General features: G+C 41.8%; 1 protein-coding gene across 1 annotated transcript in view; it reads left to right on the top strand.

Annotated features, from left to right (window-relative positions):
• PDZD8 (PDZ domain containing 8) overlaps nt 1–22,288 on the top strand; it is a 65,088-nt gene that overhangs the window by 18,737 nt on the left and 24,063 nt on the right. The window contains exons 2-3 of the mRNA XM_028513538.2: nt 3,564–3,689; nt 9,760–9,862. Of these exons, the coding sequence (XP_028369339.1) occupies nt 3,564–3,689; nt 9,760–9,862 (229 nt within the window). The remainder of the gene's footprint in view (nt 1–3,563; nt 3,690–9,759; nt 9,863–22,288) is intronic.

The raw sequence follows: 22,288 nt of genomic DNA, 5'->3' as shown, positions 1-22,288 counted from the left end.
GCGTTGGGGGCCAGTTATGAATGAGGTAGCAGAAGCAGGGCTCCTGCCAGGGAGATAAGCTTGCCTCCTTGGTGGCTTACGGTTCCAAGGTCGTTCCCTCAGCCTTAGCCTTGGCGGGGGCTACAGTTTCTGAAACCAGGCAGGGCGGTTCCCAACACTTGAATGCGAGCACCGCAGGACCGCCACAGTCTAGCTGACACCTGAGACAGGGAGCACATAGAGCGCGGACACGCTGGACAAAGGGGTGACTGACTCGCATCCCTGGCAAGACGGGGCAAGACAATGCAAGATTTTATCACATTACTCCGAACAGTGCACAACTTAAAACTTATGAGTTGTTTATTTCTGGAATTCTGCATTTAATATCTTTGGACCAGGGTTGGCCGCGGGTAACTGAAGCCATGGGGAGTGAAACCAGGGGTACGGGTACTGCTGCCTGTAAGTACATTAACAGCCAGTGCCGGTCATGGCGACCACTTAATAACGCTTTGTGTTTCCCGGCCTTAACGGGGTCTGTACGTCGTTTTAGCGGAGCTGTGTTATTTATTATTCTGTTTCTTATTTAATCGGATAGTTTAACCAGACGTTTACCAGTCAAAGCAATGGCAAGGAAAATTATTTGTGGGCAACTGGGTTGGGTCTTTTTTTAAATGGTTTTATGGAGATGTAATTCGTATTCCACACAATGCACCTGCTTAAAGCTTACAGTGCAGTGCTGCCAGTGCCTTCACAGGTGTGTGCAGCCGTCATCACAACTTTGGAACATTTTCATCACCTCCGAAGGAAATGCCGTACCTTTCAGCCGTCGTCCCCCTAACCCACGCACTGCCCCCAACCCTAAGCGACCGCCGGTGTACTTTCTGTCTCTGTTCCGGATTTTCATATACGTGAAGTCATGTAATTTGCAGCTTCGGGGCTTACTGGCTCCCTGTGGCATTTCTCTGAATATTTTTTTCTGCTCCTCTCTCTGTCCCTCTTCCTTCCCCTCCCCCTGGCACTCCCAGTATACGTGTAGGTCGGAGTACTTAATAGTCTCCTGCATTTCTCCTGAAATTTCTCTGAAGCTCATTCTTTATTCTTTTTTCCTCATTATTCTTTGATTTGCATAACCTCTGCTGAGCTGAGGATCTTGAAATTCACTAATTCTTTTCTTCTGCCAGTTTATATCTACTGTTGAAAGCCCTTTTGGCGAACTTTTTATTCCATTGTTGTACTCTTCAACTCCAGAATTACCACTTAGTTCTTTTTTTTTTAATTAAATTTTATTAAAACTTTTGTGAACATATTTATAGTAGCTATTTTGGAGTCTTTTTGTACAATCTAACACCAGGTCGTTCACACTGGCTGTTCGTGTTGCCTGGTTTTCTCCTGCCTTCATGGTCATGCTGTCCTGGTCCTTTGCATGCCTCGTCATTTTTGTTGGGAACCAAATAGTTTATTATAGCAACTCTAGCTACTGGTCCCTCTCTCCGGGGTGTATTACTTGTTTGTTTTTCAGTGATTGCCGGCACTGTTCTAGAGAAGTCCTCCCCTGCCATGTTGGGTCTTAGAGGTGTGAATGTGTGGGTTTTCTTCATCTGCTTGCTGAACAAACAGCTTTATCCCACTGCTTATTATATTATTTTACAATGGAATACAGCCTTCTGATTTTATAAACACTATGGCAAATGCCCCCAGAAGCATTAATAAACCCATATTAAACTGTACTCCCTATAACATTGAAGTCGCACACCTGTGAGAAACTTGATTGAATTTTAACTTTATACTTGGCAAGAAAAGTTGATGCATAAAACAGCTGTGATTTAGCAGACTTGGATTATTTTATTCAAAGTTGCTAGTGAATTTAGTAACATTTTAAATTTTTTGCAGAGTGACAGAGTCAAATGTTCTCCAGAAGCCATGAGGCTTATACATTAAAAGCCCTCAGCTGCAATGTTGTATTAACATGATAGATTTAGCTCCTAATTTTTTTCCCTTCAGAAATTTGGTGCGAGTCTTTCTGAATCAGATGGCCCAAATGCAGAAACAATGGGGCTTTCTGTTTTTCTTCTAGTTCTGAAGCAGAAGAAAAGCACTGGGCATTGTCTGTAAACCTATTTATTTTTCCCTAAAAAGTTTTTCCTCTAATCCCCTTGTTTGGGAAACCATAAAACAGCATTTCTCCTCCTCTTTCAATACACAGTATTTCAGCATGAATTGTAGGGCGCTGTTAGCATTTCCCAAACATTTATTTCATTTTTGGTGTTGGATTTTATTCATCAGCTCAACAAATACTTGAGTCCTGAGTTGGGGTGTGGGTGGTGTGGAGGAGTGTGAGACCAGGTCACCGTTGAGATTCCAAGGCACAGAGTCACAGTGACCACTGACTGCAGGGTGGCCGGGGGTGGAAGCAGTGCTGTGGCCCGCCACCGTCCGGGCCTGAAGCCCACTGCAGAAGTGTCTGGGTTGGGACGGGCTTTGAGGAGTAGGGCGGGCCTCCGGTCGGTGCTGTCGAAGAACAGTTAGACTCTGCCAGCTTCACGGAGAGCTCTAATGGGCTTTGTTCATGGATCTGCAGTGTCCACTCTCGCAGATAGAGGAATGTACAAATTGGAAGGTTTTTTAGGGAGAAAAACGTAACAACAAGGAGGTTTAGAGTGGAACATTTCAGGCAAGGACACCCTCTCTTAGGGAGGTGGCGGAGGGGGGGTCTTATCAGGCAGGTTACCTCACTAATGTTAACCAGGAAATTGCAGATTGACTGGATTAAAATTCCACTCATAGGAGAGGCTGAAACTACAGTTGAAATGTTAGGGATTAAGTCTTGGTGGGGCCTAGCAAAATGACTCCACCGGGGGCCTGTGGGTTCTTTTTAGCAGTAGGAATATGCATGGTGTCTTGTGGTATGCGAAGGGACTAGTCACTATCAATTATATTTATATATATATATATATATATATATATAAATTTTTAAAGATTTTATTTATTTATTTTTAGAGAATGGGGAAGGGAGAAAGAGAGGGAGAGACACATCCATGTGTGATTGCCTCTCGTGCACCCCCTACTGGGGACCTGGCTCCACAGCCCAGGCAAGTGCCCCAACCAGGACTCTATTGAAGCAGAAATTGAAGCAACGGCCCTTTGGTTCAAGGACCAGTACTCAAGTCCACTGAGCCACACCAGCCAGGGTGCCATCAATTATTTTGTTTCCATAGACCAGTGCATTCTGAATTGTGGTCGTATATTGTAGGAACACTCTTCCATCTGGTCCAGAAAGAATCTCTATCCTGCCCCACCTGAGTTTCAGGGCCACCTGGTGACCCTTTAGATTTCCTTTTTCCTTGTTTGAAGTGTCCTGCCTTGTCAGTGAGGGTATGCCAAAAATCGGGAGGTCTGGGTGCCACAGAGAAGGCACCGTTTGCTGCCGGTTATGGGGCACGCAGCAAGCATTGGTTTTGCCGAGCACCTGCAGTACTAGGTGCTTTGTTTTGTGTTGTTTTTCTATCAGTAGGTAGGCTTGGTTACTGTGCTTTAAACGGTGGTATTTACTATTCAGAAATTTAGACTTATCTTTCCTCTTTCAGGTTTAAGCCATTTTTTCCATTCCAAACCGTGCAAGGATTTGAAGAAGACGAAGAAGAGCATATCCACATACAACAGTGGGCACTCACTGAAGGCCGCCTTAAAGTCACGCTGTTAGAATGCAGCAGGTACGGTCTCCGTCTCGTGCTCACCGCATTATGGGACAGAAAGTGCGGCGAAATGCGTTTAAGCAGTACAGCGTATTATCGGGGAAATCTTTCATCGTAAACTTCATAAAAATAGTCCTTTCCAGCTTGCAAAAATATATATAAACCGTACTTTAGAAACTTTCTAACATGGGGAGAGGAGGTTATTTATTTGTTCAGTAATTCCCAAAGTTTTCACAGGCGCAATGCTGGGTTGGCATCTCTGACTTCCTACCTGCAGGGGAGCTGTTCATAGCATAACAGTTTTGAGAATTGTGTGATAATTGAAAATAGCCTGGAAAGTTGAAAAATCAGACTGGATTCTTAAAATTTCAGAGCTTTCTGAAGGGATCGCAGATGTAACCCTGCTCAGCCTTCTCACCGTGTTTTACCAGCCCCATGGTCTAAGCTGTGTTCATATTCTGAATGACTTATTATACTAGTCTTTTTACTTATGTCGACATAAGAACATCCACACCTGTACAGAATTTTTTATAAGTGTCTATTTGAGCCAAACTAACAACGTGCCAGAAGCAAGGGCTCAGATGCCCCAGAGAATGACGGTGTCGCGTTGTCTTTTATACGCTGGGGTTAAGGCGGGACTAAGGAAGAGTCCATGAAGGCGGGAGAAGACGACGTTCCAGATAGTTTGAAAGATTACACTGTGTGCTTGGGTGCCCCTTGAAGGTGGCTGTGCCTCTGAGGGGTCTAAAAAAGGGGTTACTCTGGCATTCACAGGTGTGTGTCTTCCCCATTACTCTAAACCACAGACTCACACCTTTGCCAGAGCTTACATGCCCTCTCACCTTTCTAGCTTTTTTCTCTGCCCAGCCCTCACTCGCAGTTCTGAGCCACATAGGGTCTTTCTAAGGCAAGAGTTTGGCAGCCTCTTTCTCCGAAGGGCCAGGTTGTAAATATTTTAGGCTTTGTGATTCACGTGGTCTCTGTTGCAACCACTCACCTCTGCCTCGTAGCGTGAAGACACTCAAAGATGGGCAGCAGGGGGACAGCTGGGCGTGGCATGGCCGTGTGTCCGTAAAACTTGACGTAATGAATTTCACAGGTCTTGTGTGTCGTGAAATTCTTTTTTTCCAATCCTTTGAAAATGTAAAGAGCACTGGTAGCCCACAGGCCACACGAACACAAGCAGTGACCTGGACTGAGCCCGCGGACGACCACAGCTCACCCTCCCTGCCTCAGGTATTCTAAAGCACCAAGCCCTTGTGTGTGGGCCCCGCTGTGTCTCTGCTGGAGGTCCGACCCCGTGTCCTGCTCCTGGAAACCAGCCTTCCTGGTTCACCCTAAAAGCTACGTCCTTAACGTGTCTCCTGATCACTCCACCTGCAGTGTACTGTCCTCGTGCTACATTTCTGTGGCACTTGTTGTACCACTTATTTCATACTTATCACCTCTGTTTTTATTTCCAGCTCATAAGAAAAACAAGTGCTTGAGTACAAAGGTTATATTTTTGTACCTAATGTATTCATGTCCTTAATAATTAGGTTAATTTTGAATATCTTAATAATGTTCTAAACTTTTTTTGTTGTTTGTCTTGAGTGACTCGTTATTGTGTACCATTATGTCAGAAAGCTGGTGGAAAAGGAGTTCTTTTACCAAAGGCTAAATATACGTAAATTTTATAAAAGGGAACTTCAGTGTATACCAAAATGCCATATACAACAAAACATGGCTCTACACAAGTCTGAATTTGAAGTTGCTGAGCTAATGTGCTATAGTAAGCCTAAGTATTAAATACGCAATTATGATTTGGGCTAGTTATATTAATATTTAGAACATTTTTTCAAGTGGCCTGAGTCAAGGGAAATTTTGAACTGATGCTCTTTTTCTTTTACTGAATTTCTTGTAGATCCACAAGCATCAGAATTATACTTACTGGATTATCTTTTCCAAAATAACTATAGCAACTTATAAACATTTGAAGGGCAGTTTTGCACAAAATTTTTTGACTCTGCTATTGTTAATTCCTATCTACTTACTTATCCACCCATCCCCCAACTGGTCAAGATGGCCTTGACTGAGATTCACTCATTCATTCATTCATTCATTCATCAAACTTAACCTGTTGTAAAGCTTTGAAAGTGAACTTTCCCAATGAGGAAAAAATTAGAAGTATTCATGGAAAGCAAACTGTTTATTGAAAATAGGGGAGTTGTCGTACAACTGGGAACTTTATGCTTCCAGAGGCAACATGAAGTGGAAATAAGACTGACTTTCAAACTGGAAAGTGCCATCTTTACATCCCAGCTGTGTACCCTTCCTGTTTGTTGTATGTTCTTAGGCACAGTGGGGTCAGAGGTAAGTAGACCACAGTGCCGACCACCACGTAGTGAGCCTTCACTAAAGGGAGTTTCTGCAGATTATGCCTAACTGTAATCCTTATAGTTTTTATTACGAAGGAAAATCTTTGTTTAAAGATTTTCCTCAAAAAGCTACATCCTTTCAAAAAGCTACAAACCTGTTCTTTTTTGCATATTTCATTGTAAAAACAGGAATTTGACTTTTATTAATTTAAAAGGGCCTCAGACTGTAAAGGGAGGTTCTTTCCTAATTATTTGAAGTCGAGTGTTGAACTTCCCAATTAAAAGCGTGGGGATGGGCCCTGCTGGTGCAGCTCAGTGGATTGAGTGCCAGCCGTCGAATGGAAAGGTCGCTGGTTTGATTCCCAAACAGGGCACACGTCTGGGTTGCAGGCCAGGTGCCCAGTGGGGGTCTTGCGAGAGGCCACTGGTTGATGTTTCTCTCTCACATTGATGTTTCTCTGCCTCTCTTTTTTTCTCTCTTCCCCTCTCTGTAAAAAATAAATAAATAAAATTAAGAAAAAAATTTAGGAATGGAAACACAATTTTATTTGTAGAAATTGGTTCTAGCATTGTCTTTTGTGTTGAACTAAAGTTGTTTTGGTTTTTTTTTGAGTCACTGACGAACTCAATTGCTGTATTTGTAGTGCTATGAGGAAACGAGATTATTGTACACTGGTGTTACAGTCACATTATTAAGACTATTTTTAATTTATAATTTACAGTCTTAAAGGATTTGAAGTATTTTACAAAGAAAACATATGCCATGTGCAGTTAAATAGAAGATAAATTAGATTAAAAACAACCACATAGAGAAGATCAATTTTCTGGCAGCAAAGGAAACTTAATGGATTATTTAGCTTTCCTTTTCAGATAAACTGAGTGTGTTCTTCAGGGGATAAGAAATTTGGCACCAAATTCTAGCTCAATTTGTCACATCCATCTTTATGTGACATTTTATGTATCCATTTGCATAATGGATACATTTTCTTTGCTTTGCTTTTCTTCGGCTGGTTTTGTCAACCAGTTTTATTTTTAAAAACAAACTAAAATTCTGGTTAGTGAAAGTAAAGCCTATAATGTTTTGTTGTGTGAGAGTTCTGTACTCCAAAGTGGTATATTTAGGCTATAATCTGTCCTAATTATAGACAGAAGATTCTAATTAAGGTCAGGTCTTTACTGAGTCACATTTACACTGTTTTAAAGCCCGTAGTTTCTCAGCAGCTTTTAGAATGTTGTTTTGTTTAACTGGGTTCCAAAAATAAATCACTTAAAATTTTTTTAAGGTTAACACAAGTACAGAAAATTATAGAAGTTGACATTCTACTCTATTACCAAGAGTCCTATCTTACTACCCAATTATCTATTTATCAGCACAGACTCATAGATTTCTGTATTTTTCAATGGTCATAATTGTTTACTATTCTTAATTATTTTGTGTGTGAATTTTCCCTGAGTTTGCTACTGGGAATCCTTCACACTGACTCTGTATGCTTATGTATGCTTTGTATGTCTTTCTTGCCTTTTTCTTTATCTTCATCACTTTCTGGTGTGACAAGCTATTCCAGGTGCACTTTGTACCTTCCCTGCCACAGTCTTAGAAGCAACTATTTTACCAAAAGCCCCGACTCCTTTTAATAGAGAATGATATTAGAAATTAAAATCTGGGTGTTACGTTGTTCACTGCTACTTCATGTATTCATAGGCCCCTTCAGGGGACAGTTGTGCATATACATGTGTGCAGTGCAAACTCACACATATATGCACACGTCTACACAACATAGAAATCCGGAGTTCGCCCGATACTCCCAACTCCAGTTTATCCTAGGGCTATTCCTTGCCTCGCTTCTTCCTTCTTCTTTTACAATTAGTTTCATGCCCTTGAACCCTGGCTCCAGTAGCATCAGCACTTTGACTCCTTTGCCCAGTTCTGTAATACATCTCAAGTAGTTTCAGAATTGCTTTGTTCATACACATTCAGAAAACATACTTACTGGAAGGAATTCGGGGTTTATTTGCAGTCTTTACCCAAGATTGAGGGTGTATGGTCAAGTACTGTGCAGTCCCGTGCTACATAACCACGTTTTGATCAGCGATGGACCCCATAGAGGATGGGGGTCCCATCAGATTCTGATGGGGCTCAGTGTCACATAAGAAATATGTGGTTCAGGAGCAATTTTTTCTCCGATGGGAACAGTATCTGTGAGGCTTGGCGGTAGATTCCCTCTCGCTCACAGCACCCCAGTTTTGAGTGCACAGATCACACCCCAGTCAGTCGGCCACTGACCTCTTTCAGCACGGAGGGGCCTGTCCCCACACTGCGTGTTAGAGGACTAGACTGCCCCCCCCCACCCAGCCTGACGGTCTTCAGGGTGCTTGCTATACGTTCTTTGTGGAGACGTAAGGTCCCCAACAAGGACACAGGCGCACAGGATCTGCAGATATTTTCTCCCGTTCTGTGGATTGTCTTTTCGCTTACTTGGCGGTGTCCTTTGAAGCACAAAAATTTTGATTCCAGTGAAGTCCCGTTTATCTATTTTTCTCTTGCTATCGTGCTTTCGGTGTCCTATCTTAAGAAACCATTGCCTAATCCAAAGTTACAAAGGTTTACATTTTCTCTGGCATTTAAGTCTGTGACTTGCATTTTGAGGGGTTTTTTTTTGTTAAATTTTGTTATTCTTTTTAAAAACATAAAAGTGGTGATATGAGAAATACAGGCTAACTGACGATTTCAAGGGAGGATTCCAAGAATTGTGCTTTCTTGTTCCTGGGTCCTGAAGAGGAATCTTTTTCGGGAACTTGGGAGCGCTGGCCTGAGCATAGCTTTCTCTGCTCTGTAGTAAAAGCCCGTCGGCAGTTTGCTGTTTCGGACAGAAGGTGGCAGCAAAGCTTTGCTAACTGACAGTTCTCAGTGTTCTAAACTTAGTATTTTATAGTCGTGAATCTTAGTATTTTTGACAATAGGTTGTTAAGCACTGTTTAACAAGTGTGTGCGTGTGTGTGTGTGTTCCTAATTAAGTGCGTATGTGTGTTCATAAGCATCTATGTTGTACTGTTTTATACCTGTTTAAATTTTATAGAGATGTTATTATATTACAGCAGCAATTTTCAACCTTTTTATCTCATTGCACACATGAACTAATTACTAAAATTCTGCCGCACACCAAGAAAAAAATTTTTTTGCAACTCGAACAAGAAAAATAGGTATAATTTTGGTTAATGCACAATGGATGTCTATTGCTGTGTTGGCTGTTGTCTTTTTTTTTTTTTTTACTGGACACTCTCAGGGAAAAGAGGTCGGTGCTCCTGACTAAACAGTCAGGTACTGCATGTTTTAAAACTTCTTTTGGCACAACTATTGAAAATCACTACTATAGGCATTATCCTACAACTTTTTAAATTCAACAGACTGATTTGAAGATCTATAGCTCGTGCTATAGATCTGTATAGCTCTTGTCAGATACCTGGTCAGTTTGTTTATTACCTGTTAACAGATGCTACTTTCTGTTTGACCTAGCTGCCGAAAAATAGCCTGTCTTGGAATTTCACCTAATTTTAGCTTTACTTTACTTTTCCACTAGAGGGTGTACCAAGTATTTGATTTCGTTTTTTCTGTTATCAAAATTACAATAGTAATGGAATAGTTTATTACTTTGTGGTTTAGTGGTCTGAAAGGAAAGCTTTAATGCACATCACCGGTATAACAGTCTCCCCGTTGTGTTTCCGTACTGCAGGCTGTTCATTTTTGGGTCCTATGACCGAGAGGCAAACGTCCACTGTACACTCGAGCTGAGCAGCGGAGTTTGGGAGGAGAAACAGAGGAGTTCTATTAAGACGGTAAAGTCAATTTGCACAGTTTCATGTCTGTCTCAAGCGTGTGTTCTGTAAGCATGCTTCTATTAATATTTCTATATTCCTAGTTACTTTTGATCATGTGCAAATAATTATAAATGGCTTTCATTTATTTGTCTTGTTACAGTACAGTATCAGTAATGAAATGACTCACATAAAACTGTGTTATTCAGATGGTTTGCTTGCGTAAGAAACTTGGACTAATTTTCCTTCCAGAACTTGGAAATTGTTTCACAGGTATAGAATTAGAAGTAATTCTAAACACCTTAGAAAGCATATAAATTCAGAGCATTCATTCATTCAACAGATATTTAGGAGTGCTTACGTTGTACTAGACATTGTGTTATGTGCTAGGGAAACCATTCGAGACAAGCAAAGACCCTGTTTTTGTGGTGCTAACACAGGGTAGAGGTTTGGTGTGAGGGGTCGACGAGAGGGGCGGTGACCTACACATTAGAAGATGGAGGAAGAACATAGCAGTAAATGAGTGAATCAGACAAGTGACAAAGAACATTCCAGAGATTGGCAAGGATGATGAAGAAAATAGGGCTATGGTGAAGAAGTAGTGAGTTATGACAAAGGAGACTCTTTAGATATGGCAATAATTGGGAAATTCTCTAAAAAGGTGACATTGGAGTGGGCTTTGCCAGTCCATGACCCTGGAGCAGATGCCCAGTGAAATTTGAATTTAAGATAAACAATGAATCGGGGTTTTTTTAGTGTAAGTCCCCTAGTTTTATTCTGTAAATCTGAAACCTTGCACCAGAGATGAGGCCCGAACCATGGGGAGGAGCAAGCCACGTGGAGCGTTTGGGGGGCAAAAGACTCTCCAGCAGAGGGATCAGCAGAGGGGAAGGCAGGGGTGTGTGCGGGACGGGAAGAAGGCCAGTGTGGCTGGGGCACAGTGAGTGAGGCGGTGGCATGCACAACCATGCAGGGCATGGCCCAGGTACACAGGGCATTGAGTTTTATTATTTGTGGTGGGATCGTTTTAAGATAAAGAGTGACAGGATCTTGTGTACATTTTGTAAAAAATTTTCTGCCTGTGTAAAGAAAGGATTGTAGGAGGTAAGAGTAAACCTAAAGAGAAATCAGTTAGGAGGCATTCAGGTGAGGTGTTAACTGCTTCAGGTGGTAGCCAAGGAAATGGAAAGGAGAGAACAGATTTGAGGTATACGAGGTCTGTCCAGAAGGTATCCAGTCATGTAATATGAAAAATAGATGTTTATTGAACAAAATACAAGAAATATTGTGCATAGGACAATGACACCTCAGTCCCCTTCCAAGTAGGCACCTGGGGACCTCACACAGTTCTCCCACTCGCCGTCAGCTGCCCCATCATATTTTCCTGAATCTCATCAATGGTCTGATATCCCTCCCCTTTCAAAGATGATTCGAGTTTCGGGAAAAGGCAGAAGTTACAGGGCTCCCAGTCTGGGCTGTAGGAAAGCTGAGTCACCTGAGTGATTGGATGTTTTGCCAAAAAACTCTGCATGATACATGATACTTAAGCAGATGTGTTGTCGTGATGAAGCTGCCAATCATCAGGTGCCCACAGCTGCGGCCTTCTGAATCATCCAAATAGTTTCCGTGAAGGAATATTCAAGCTTAATGCAGAATTTGATGCAGATTTGTTGCTCAACTCGGCCATTTTGAATGTGACAGCCACACAGTACACACGCTCACTCAGTAGCATCTACCACCCCCGCTGACTAGTACAGTATGTTCACACATGTGCATTCCAGTCCCCTTGGCTATTCCAGTTTCTTTATGCAGTAACTGTTGTGAACATGCATAAAAACGGAGCAGTGTAGAATTCTTTTGGAATAAGTAATGTTGGTCAGGGGGAACGCAGGGAGCAGTGAGGCTGGGGGCGGGGGGCTGACCCACGGGGGGAATCTGCGAAGCATTAGGGAGCCGTTGAAGATTTTGAACATGGGAATGGCGTGGTCCACATAGTGGTTTTTAGGAAATTCTTCCCCTTTTTGGTGGTTACTCATGCCTTAACTTTCTTCTAAGTTACATCTCAGCCAATTTGAAGCAGCTCCTTAGAGGAATAAAATAACCAGCTTTACACTTTGTTCTGAAATACATAAATGGGTGAAAAAACATTGTTTTGTCCGGGTGTGAAATAGTCATAACTTGCCATTGCTATTGGCATTTTCCGTTTCCCTTATGATATGAGATTAGACAGTTTTAATATTTTTAGCAAAGGTTAGGAAGACTTTAATCTTGTCATAATTTCACATCTTAGCATATGTCATAGGTAGTTTTAGAGAAATTGCTCTAGTTACTAATCACATCTGGTGTCGAAAATGTCAGCAGCAGTTAACTGTCTTCAGGCATTAAATTGCATGTGTCTGAATTCAATAACTCTGGGGAGGACAGTTACAGTGTTCTTCAAGAGTACATAAAACATGGCAGAACAGGATTTGAAAATTTGGAATACATTATAAATTTGGATGGAAAAAAGAGCATCATTAAAAAATAAATATGCTAAAGCATTTGGGTAGTTTGGGAGCTATCTTTTTATAAACATAATCTTCAGGTTTAAATTAGTTCTTTAAATGTTGAAATTTACTCAGTCACTAATTTCAGTGAATATGCAGAATGAAAGAAACTTGATTCCTTCCGTATTTTAAATATCCCTTTGTTTTTGAAGCACTGTGATACACCTAATCATGTCATTAATAGGGAAAGGTCAGTAATAGATGGGAAGCTTTAGATCTGTGTTACTTGCACAAGTGTTGAGGGTGGAGATGGAGCGGTTGTAGTGCATTAGCTGCATGTATTAGCAAAATCTGATGAATGTGGCTTAAGCAGAAAAGAAACTTGTCTTGTGTGATGAGTCTTGGGTTAGTATATAATCAAGGAGCCTGACCCTTACTGGCTTTCTCCTCCATCATCCTTAGCCATGGGGGTTTCGTTCTCGTGGTTTCAAAACATCTGACACACTAGGTGTCCACCTTTCAAGAAAAAGGGTGGGGGTGTAAGACGTGCCAGAGGCATGCATGAGTCAGCAGGTTTTGTCCTTTCTACACTCTTTCCTGGAAGCTCCACCCAGCGATTTCCACTTAAATCTCATTGGTTAGAACTGAGTCATATGGCCCCCCCAGCAGCAAGGAGGTGTGGAGAATCACTGCAGTTTCTCAGCCTTTGTAGAAGTTAGAAGGTAAGAGAAAAGGGGTTATGAATGCCTTTAGGTGGTCATTCTACGGTCTTGACACAAGAAAAGATTTAAATCTATTTGATGACTTTTTATTTTTAAGGGAATTTTTCTTAAATTGGGATGTCAGGGAATAGTTGAAAAGAATCATTTAAATGGCTTGCGGAAAGCTTACTTTCTTCCTTGTTAGAAATCCACTCAGGCCAGCGCCCTGTTTGTTATCTCGCTTGCAAAATAAAAGGGCACGTAGGCTAAAGGATGTACTTCGTGTTTGTTCTTTAAAAATAATAAGGAAAGATTCCTCCTGAGGATCCCATTAAATATGACAGCTGAGTTGCAAATAAACTGGATATTAGGCTTAAAGAAAAACTAGAGGGTCATCATCTTATAAGAGATGACAGAGTCAATACTGAAAATATGCTCACCTCCACGGAACAGGCAGGACCATGTATTTCATCCCGTTGCTGTGTGCGGGCTTGGTGATGGTAATCCGCTTCCCTTCCACTAATGAGCAGATTTAAGGAATTCAGATTTTTAAAAAGTTTCAGTCCACAGTTGATATTTCAGTAGGAAAATTCTAAAAAACAGCTAAGTTTCTCTACAACTTACAGTGTTATCAAGTAAAATCCTCAATAAAATTCACCTGACATATTAAACATGTTTAAAGCATAATCATTATTGTGTGTGTGGTAAAACAAACAGATTGTATAAGTATCACATAAAAACAGTATTAAAGAGAGAGACCCTGAGTGTTACTCTCCCAAAATTGGAGTTCCCTCACCATTGACCACCCGCTTGCTAATTTCCCCTTCGTCCCAGACATGAAAATCGGCAATGAGTAAACGTCCTTTTCCCTCACCTTCTCTCCGCCTGTTTCAGCCATCCTGCCTCAGCCATCCTGCCTGTACCATCTATGTCATCTTCTCTATCATTATCCACATTGTCTCTTCATTCTTCAAACTGATCATTTTGTTCTTTGTGCCATCTGCAGTGCTTGAGGCCATTTGGGGACAGGAGAGGACACCATGAAAATGAGCTGTGGGGCCTCTGAATACGGAGTTCTGGGGTCAAGGGGAAGGCATGGGGGCCAGCTGGCACCCAGCTGTTCTGTCTAGTTCTTTCCCTTGGGCTTCATTTTGAATAAGAGGATGGAATGAGTTTCGATTTTAAAAACAAGCTTTCCAATGTACATTTCTGATCCCGACCCTGCTCTCTTCTTCCAGCCTGCACCATACTCTGCTCTCAGACACTTGAAAGCAGTTGTTCTCTGTAGGAGACCACGTCTCTCCTTCTGTGGTTAGAGAGAACGTTAAAAATCTATGTAACTATGAAGTCAGTACAATCGCATAAATATGTCACTGTCAAAGAGGAAGGAGGAATATGGACTTCTTCCTGTTCAGAAGTGGAGCCGGAAGTAGGAACCGTTTGGGTCCCTTGGATGATGTACACGGTCGATGGGCGGAAGAGAGCCCCCAAACAGCCACGTGCTCAGTGTAAACAGCAGCGCGCTTCATGCCTCACGTGGCCTGGCGTGCAGGTACCGGGGGAACTGTGGTGAAGAGCATGAGATGTCATGGCATTTCAGACCTGCCCGAGAAATAAGTGAAAAATCCCTGAAGCACTTTCAGCTAACAGTTGGGGAGAACCTATAAATAATAATTTGGAACCCTTGATCAGATGGGTATATTCCTTTCAGAGGGTGCTATGGTGTCAGTTGGCAGTTTCCCATTGGCAACTGCTGAGGGCTTTAGACAGCGACTCTGTACCCAGAATGATGAAATCAGAAGGATTCGCCTCCGAGATTCTGGACTTGATCTCTTCATTTGACTCAAGTGGCGCTTTTCTTTCTCTTCAGTGTTGCTTCCCTCATTTTCGAAAGGATCTGGTTCTGAGAGGTAAATAATTTGTATCAGGCTTCCTTTGTTTTGTTTTGTTTTTAAACATACTTTTACAATTAAAAAGACATTTGAGGAGATGATGCCTAGAGTTTGTGAAATGCTTTTGCCATATACAAAGAGCCATTGTCTCCTGCCTGCAGAATCTATACCTGTTCCATTAAACTCCATTCTTCTAACAAAAACTGGACTGTGAATGGTGTTCTGGTAATTAGGAGACATTTTGGGAGTGGCCATAGTGAAGTCATTTTAGGACGAGGCAGGGAGAGCTCTGGAACTATAGCTCGGATCTGACGGGAAGGGCCTTCGTAATGGGATTAGCTGTGTCCAGTTGCCCGAGACTGAGCCCTGTTCAGAGGCACTCTGCCTTGTTATAGAACCCAGTGAGTCTCCCTTTACTTGCAGAGTAAAGCTTAGGGCAGCTAGTAGAGGAAAAATTGGTAGAGAAAAGACAATCAGTTGGGAAAAAATATATTGGGTTGGCCAAAAAGTTTGTTGGTTTTTTCCATACAATGGCTCTAGTAGTACTTAGTTGTCTTTAACTTCATTCAAAACAATTTTGTTAGATTGTATTGTGACAGTTGTCATATCAGCATACATTTAAAAAATTATCAAAATTGGTGAATTTTTGTATATCCATTTTAATATTGAAGGTGGAAGAAAATACACATATTTGGCATGTTATGCTTTATTATTTCAAGAAAGGCAAAAATGCAACTGAAATGCAAAAAACAAATCTGTGTAGTGTATGGAGAAGGTGCATGACTGATTGAACATCAAAAGTGGTTTGTAGCCCTGGCTGGCGTAGCTCAGTGGATTGAGCGCGGGCTGCAAACCAAAGTGTCACAGGTTCGATTCCCAGTTCAGGGTACATGCCTGGGTTGCAGGCCGTGACCCCCAGCAACCGCACATTGATGTCTCTCTCTCTTTCTCTCTCTTTCTCCCTCCCTTTCCTCTCTAAAAATAAATAAATAAAATCTTTTAAAAAGTGGTTTGTGATGTTTTGCGCTGAACCTTTCTCGCTGGACGATGCTCCATGGTTGGGTAGACCAGTTGAAGTAGGTAGCAACCAAATGAAGACATTAATTGAAAACAGTCCATGTTATACCACACAGGAGAGAGCCAACATACGCCAAATATCCAAATCAATAAAGTTATTGGTGAAAATAAAAAAATATGTTTTTTATATTATGGCAAAAACTATACAGACTTTTTGGCCAGCTCAGTAATGTAGGAAAATCATTCCTGTCTAATATGAAGATGCTAAAGAAGCATGTGGAAGGAACGGAAACAGCAAAGCTTCCCAAGTCACCTGATAGATCTCTCTCAAGGGTTTGGGAAACAGTAAGTTTGACCAGGTGTAATATCCTGAATTATTCAACATCTCATGAGAGTAGGTTCATAAAATGAATATACTTATATAAAAACCATGAAATTCTTCTGAGAGAGAATTATTTGTATATTTCAGGTTTCTACAAATACAGGAAACTTACAACAGCTGGATCAGGTGGGGAGAAATAACTAAAATTAACATGCAAGTGAGATAGCCATATAAAGATTAGTGGATGGGAAAAGTTAGTAATCTGCAGCTGAAAAGACAAAGGCGGGTGAATGATTAATGGGAGCTATAAATACAAAAAGTAAACAGTAGGATAATCAACAGAGTTACTGAGCAGGGAACTAAGTGTATGAGGCTATGAAGATAAATCTCACGTTTCTGATGATATCAGATGATAAATGCAAAAAGGAGGGTACTTAAAAGGTCTTCAATAACACTGCACACGGCAGACTTGCCGGTAGACCTCACAGGGGCACAGTCATGCTATATGTGCGCGTGAATGTCCTGGGGAGTGGGGGGAGGGTAAGTGATTGTTTTGAAATATAAATCTGACCCTATCAACCGCTTCCTTAAATCTCAATGGTTATTTACAGCTCCTAGAATAAGAACAGATTCCTGATATGGCCTAGAAAGCATCCTCTGGCCTCATCTCTATTTCTTCAGCCCCACCATTTCTTCAGCCTCACTCCTCCTTACTTGGCATGCTCTCCACTACACAGCCTTTGTACACGTGCTTCCTCCCCGCAGCCCAGTTCCCCACATGCGTACCTGTACCTACCCCCGTTCTGCAAGTCTCTGCTTATGCCAGGCCTTAGCTCACTTGCCCTCAAACACCCCTGGGCCCTTCCCCTGCACTGTGTCATGAGAAGGCTGACCCTCTACTGACGGTGTGTCCAGAGCTTCACTGTCAGCCGACTTGCAGCTGGGTTTGACCACATGTAGCTCTGGCGCAGCTCTGGCGGGAAGTAGGAGTGGGCTGGAGAGGCCAGGCCACTCTCCGCCTTCTCCTCCGCCTTGGACAACAAGTCTGGGGGCCTCTCTCTCTCCTCCATGATGCCATGCCTCTCACAGGATGGGCCCACCCTGCTCCCAGCTTCTGCCTGATGCTCCAGCCCCTGGCCTGTACACACCCTCCCTCGGTCCTTCCAGCCCAAGGTGCGTGTGAGTTCTGGCTGTTGCTGATATTTGAGTTGCCTCGTGGTCCCCCGTTTGATTCTCAGTTCTTCCATCACTGAATAGACGTTTCCCTGTTTTCAAGTTCCCCAGTGTTCTGTTTCATCAGATCCTGACGCTGCAACCAGTCATCATTCTTCTGGAAAACTTTCCCTGATGAGCATAAACCTCTTTGGTAATGCTTATCACAGTTGGGAATTCCCATTTATATCTGTATGAACGTTTGATCAGTGTTGTTTCCACCAGTATCTTCCTTTACAGCACATACGGTGATGGCTTTGGCTCACAGCGCTTGGCATTCAGTGGGCATTTAATAAATGCTTCTGGGAAGACTGGCTGGCTGTCTGGCCATGAACCTACATTTACCCTCAACCCTGTTTCTTTCACGCATTCAGGTTTCAGCGTGACGTAGCCACACTGCTCTCTCTTTCTCCCTTCAGGCTGTGTCTGATGTATGTCTTAACCAAGTAAAAATGTTTAGGTTGAGGAAGTCCAGAGGATGAGATTTACTATGCAAGATTCCCATTGTTAAAAAAAATAATTTAAAACCTTGTTTTTAAAGTAAGGATTTTAGCCCTGGCTGGTGTGGCTAAGTGGATTGAGCACTGGCCTGCAAACCAAAGGGTCACTGGTTCAATTCCCAGTCAGAGCACATGCCTGGGTTGCTGGCCAGTTGCCCAGTAGGGGGCGCAAGAGAACCACACATTTGATGTTTCTCTCCCTCTCTTTCTTCCTCCCTTCCCCTCTGTCTAAAAAATAAGTAAATAAAAATCTTAACAAAAAAGTAAGGATTTTAGTTTATAAATATGGTATACAAATAATTATAATTATTTTAATAATTCTTATGTCAATGATAATACTATTATTACAGATATCAAAAGAACCTCTAACTCTATGTGTGTAATTTAAATAAAATGACTGTGTGAGCTACAATTTTACTTTCCTTTTAGTTTTGGAGAGTTTTTGCAGCCTTACTGATGATTTATTTAGACTATCTACAAATTATTGAATGTATATACAAAGAGTCTAAAAGACTCTAAAAGAGCTCCCTAAAGAACTTTGATTTCAAGTAAGAACATCCGAGACACACAAATTTGTAAGGACATTAGGCAAGATGCTTCCAAGTTGGCATTTTGGTGCTTGTTTAAGGCCAGATGCCGTGCAGATAGCATAGTGGTGCTCCTGTTTAATCATTTGCCATTTACAGTCTTAATCTTAGCAAAGGAAGAGAAAGATTAAAGCAAATAAAGCTTTTTTGAAAATGTCAGTCTTTATGAAAACTCTGGTTTAGTTCAATTTCATAACATTTGTGAATACAGCAGGGACTCGATAAATTTTAACCACAGATACTGTTCTATAATTTGGCTTCTTAAATAAGCTAAATGTTTCTGAGCTTTAGCAGTAAATCCTATGAGGCACTTCCACCCTTAAAGTTTGTTTATCTTGGTTAAAAATGAAGAATGAGCTTCCCGGTCTCATATTTCCCAAGTGTATTTATTATGATTTTGAGATACTGTGTAAAGAGTAGGAACTTTGGTTAAAATGTAGAAATAGCAGTGCTCCAAATTAAACAAGTGCCAGGCACTGTGAGTGTGAGAAAGAAGAGGTGAGTGTGAGGTGTAGGCAATGCTAATGTGGTCCTTTCCTCCGAGGAAGATAAGCAGTGAGGAAATGAGATCGACAGTACAGTGAGCCTCAGTATCACTGTTAGCATGTGACTGCTCCAGGAGTTTCAGAATAAAGTACCGTGAGGTTCCAGTGATGGGGATGGCATTCCTTTGGGAAGATCAGGAAAGAATATTTTAAGGAGCCACAGTATACCAGGTCTGCCCAGAAGGCATGCAGCCACGTACTATGAAAAATAGAGACATTTATCGAACAAGATACAAGAAACATTGTACATAGGACAATGACACCCCAGTCCCTTTCCAAGTAGGCAGCTTGGGAGTTCACATAGTTCTCCCAGTCACCATCATTTGCCCCATCATATTTTCCTGAATCTTGTGGACAGTCTGAAATCTCTTCCCATTCAAAGGTGATTTTAGTTGTGGGGAAAGCCAGAAGTTGCACAGCACCAAATCTGGTATGTAGAGGGGCTGAGTCACCTGGGTGATTTGATGTTTTGCCAAAAAAATCTGCATGAGACATGATGCACAAGCCAGTGTGTTGTCATGATGAAGCTGCCAATCACCAATTGCCCACAGCTGTGGCCTTCTGAAACATCCACATAGCTTCTGCAGAGGAATCTTCAAGCTTAATGCAAAATCTGATGCAGATTTGTTATTCCACTCACTCAGTCATTTTGAATTTGACAGCCACACGGTACACTTGCTCACTCAGTGGTGTTTACCACCCCCACTGACTAGTACAGTGAAGATGTCATTGTTCACACATGCGCATTACAGTCCACTCTCCTTACATCGGAGGCCAGTTACACTGATGTTGTACAAGCCGTTCTCATTGTATTAACAATAGTTGGACTTTTTCCAGACAGACCTCGTATGTAGGGTTTTGAGATGGTAGGGAGGACATTTCAAAGTGGAAGGCATGGGGTAAACCCAAATAAACAGGGAGAATATTTGAATATGTTTAGGATACAGTGCGTTGTCCGAGTTGGCTAAAGAATACAGCAGTGTAGGAAGATCATGCAAACAAAAATAAAAGCATTGGACCATATTACAGAAGTACTTTAAATAGCAGGCTAAGAAGTTTGCCTCTTACTCTAAGACAGTAGAAATAATGGGGGCTTTTAGAATGAAAGCGATTTCATCATAATCTGTCTTTAGACAGACTCGGCTCTGGAGCTTTAGTCTTAGGGCACCGCTTGGCACTGTGATCTTCGTAAAAGTCCTCAAACCCACCTCATTCATAAGTACAGTACTTTATTCTTCTTTAAAATAGGACCGGTAGTACTTCACACGGTTGTATGAGCAACAAGTGAGATTCTGTGTATAAAAATATCTAGCACAGTACCTGGCATACAGTAGGTAATAAATAATAGGCTTCCCAAGTCTGGTAGCAGATGGGTAAAGTCAAGAAAGTTGACGGAGGGAAGGCTGGAAACAGTAGAGGCGAGGGCAGTGCAAGTCTGAACCAGAGTGGTGGCAGTGGGAATGGGAAATAGAATCGGTGTGGCTTCGACATCTGGTAGGTGTAGGGTTTGGGGAGAGTGAGAGGAAACCAGAAGTGCTGGAGCCACAGGAGGGAGCAGGGAGAGCCGTCTCATTCTGGACGGGCGGGGCTGGAGGTAGACAGCTGGTCAAAGGTCAGTGCAGAGATGGGTTGCCCTCCTGTGCTGCTTTGACCCAGTGTTTTTACATTGTTTTTACATTGTTGCCACTCCTGTAACAACTTGGAGTGTTGACGTCTAGTAAGTTGAACACTTTATTTGGGGTATATGCTCTATTTTTAGATCTCTTCTTGGAGGTAAAAGAAAAAGCGGTTTTACGATGAAGTAGTAAGATTCTAAGTATTCTTTTAAAAGAACTTTTGAGAACAACAAGTTAAGGAAGTGACATTAATAAAACTTACACATTGTTTTGGGTTACTGAGCACCCTCCAGTATTCTGCAGTCCAAATAAAACCATTGACTCCGCCCATTCTCTGTCATGAACTAAAACATCCTATTCAAGGCGTAGTAGCACCTTCCCGTAGAGACCCACTTAGCTAAAAAGCTCATTTTATGAGTCACACACTCGGAATCAGGATGCAGCACTAGGAAATAAACACGTAGGAAAATGTTAGGTATTGTCAGAGATCCTGCAGTCGTGCGCAAGTCCCTGCCCACGTGTACTCGGTCCTGCGGAAGTTAGGGGCAATAACAAGACATTATATATGTAATAACAATGGCAGAGGAATAGCAATTTCTCTGTGCCATTCATGATTTTAACACCTTACATTCATTAACCATTTAATCCTCAAAACAGCCCCAGGAGAACAGGCACGACAGCCATTATCAACTCCATTTTATATGTGGGGAAACTGAGACGCACAGAGAGAAAGTAACTCACCCAGACCACCCAGCTGGCAGGGGGCAGAGACGGCCTGCAGACCCGGCCCAGGCAGTGTGAGTGACTGCAGAGCAGATGGTCTTCAATTACTAGATCATCTCCATGAGTGGTAGGCTCTTCCACTTGGGTTCTGTGCCTACGAGCAAGTTATTTCATAATCTCTAAAATAAAGGTAATACTGACAGTATAAGGGTTAAACGTTTGTAAAGTACTGAGCACGGTATCTGGCATATAGCAACTATGAATTAGTAACTGTGATCATTGAACGTGACCTAATTGCCATACTCCTGATGGTTTGTGTGTTTTATTATTAATCCCCTGCCCCTTTTAAGTCCTTCCTATGGCAAGGTGAGGAGGACAGAGGAATAGCTTCCTCAATCATGAGATGGTGGTGTTTTGTTTGTTTTTAAAGACAGGAGGCTTTAAAGATAGTGACTTCTAAGAACATCAGCAGGTTTTATTAAGGGCTTTTATAAGAAGGATGGAGATTAATTAGCTGCTGCTCATCTTGACTGAGGATAAAGCATGAACAAACATCTACATTTCAGAAAGGTTTAAGATTAATTAAGAACTTCTTAGGAATAAAGAGTGTTAATGTAGCATACAAAAAATCTACATATTTGTAATTAACAACGTAGTTTTAGAACATTCGGGAAGGAGTAGCTCATGGTACTAAGCAGTTGGAGAGCTCTAGCACTCACCTTTGCATTTTACTGTAAATGTGAAGTAATTGAAGGTACTTTAAAATGACAGGCTAAAGTAAAACAAGGTGGAAATTTTTGTTACTATCTTCAAACAGACAAGTGGAAAGGGCGGCAGCAGCACTTA

Source organism: Phyllostomus discolor, chromosome 5 (assembly GCF_004126475.2).
Source record: "Phyllostomus discolor isolate MPI-MPIP mPhyDis1 chromosome 5, mPhyDis1.pri.v3, whole genome shotgun sequence".
Classification (NCBI taxonomy): domain Eukaryota; kingdom Metazoa; phylum Chordata; class Mammalia; order Chiroptera; family Phyllostomidae; genus Phyllostomus; species Phyllostomus discolor.
This window is presented reverse-complemented; position numbering and strand designations above follow the sequence as displayed.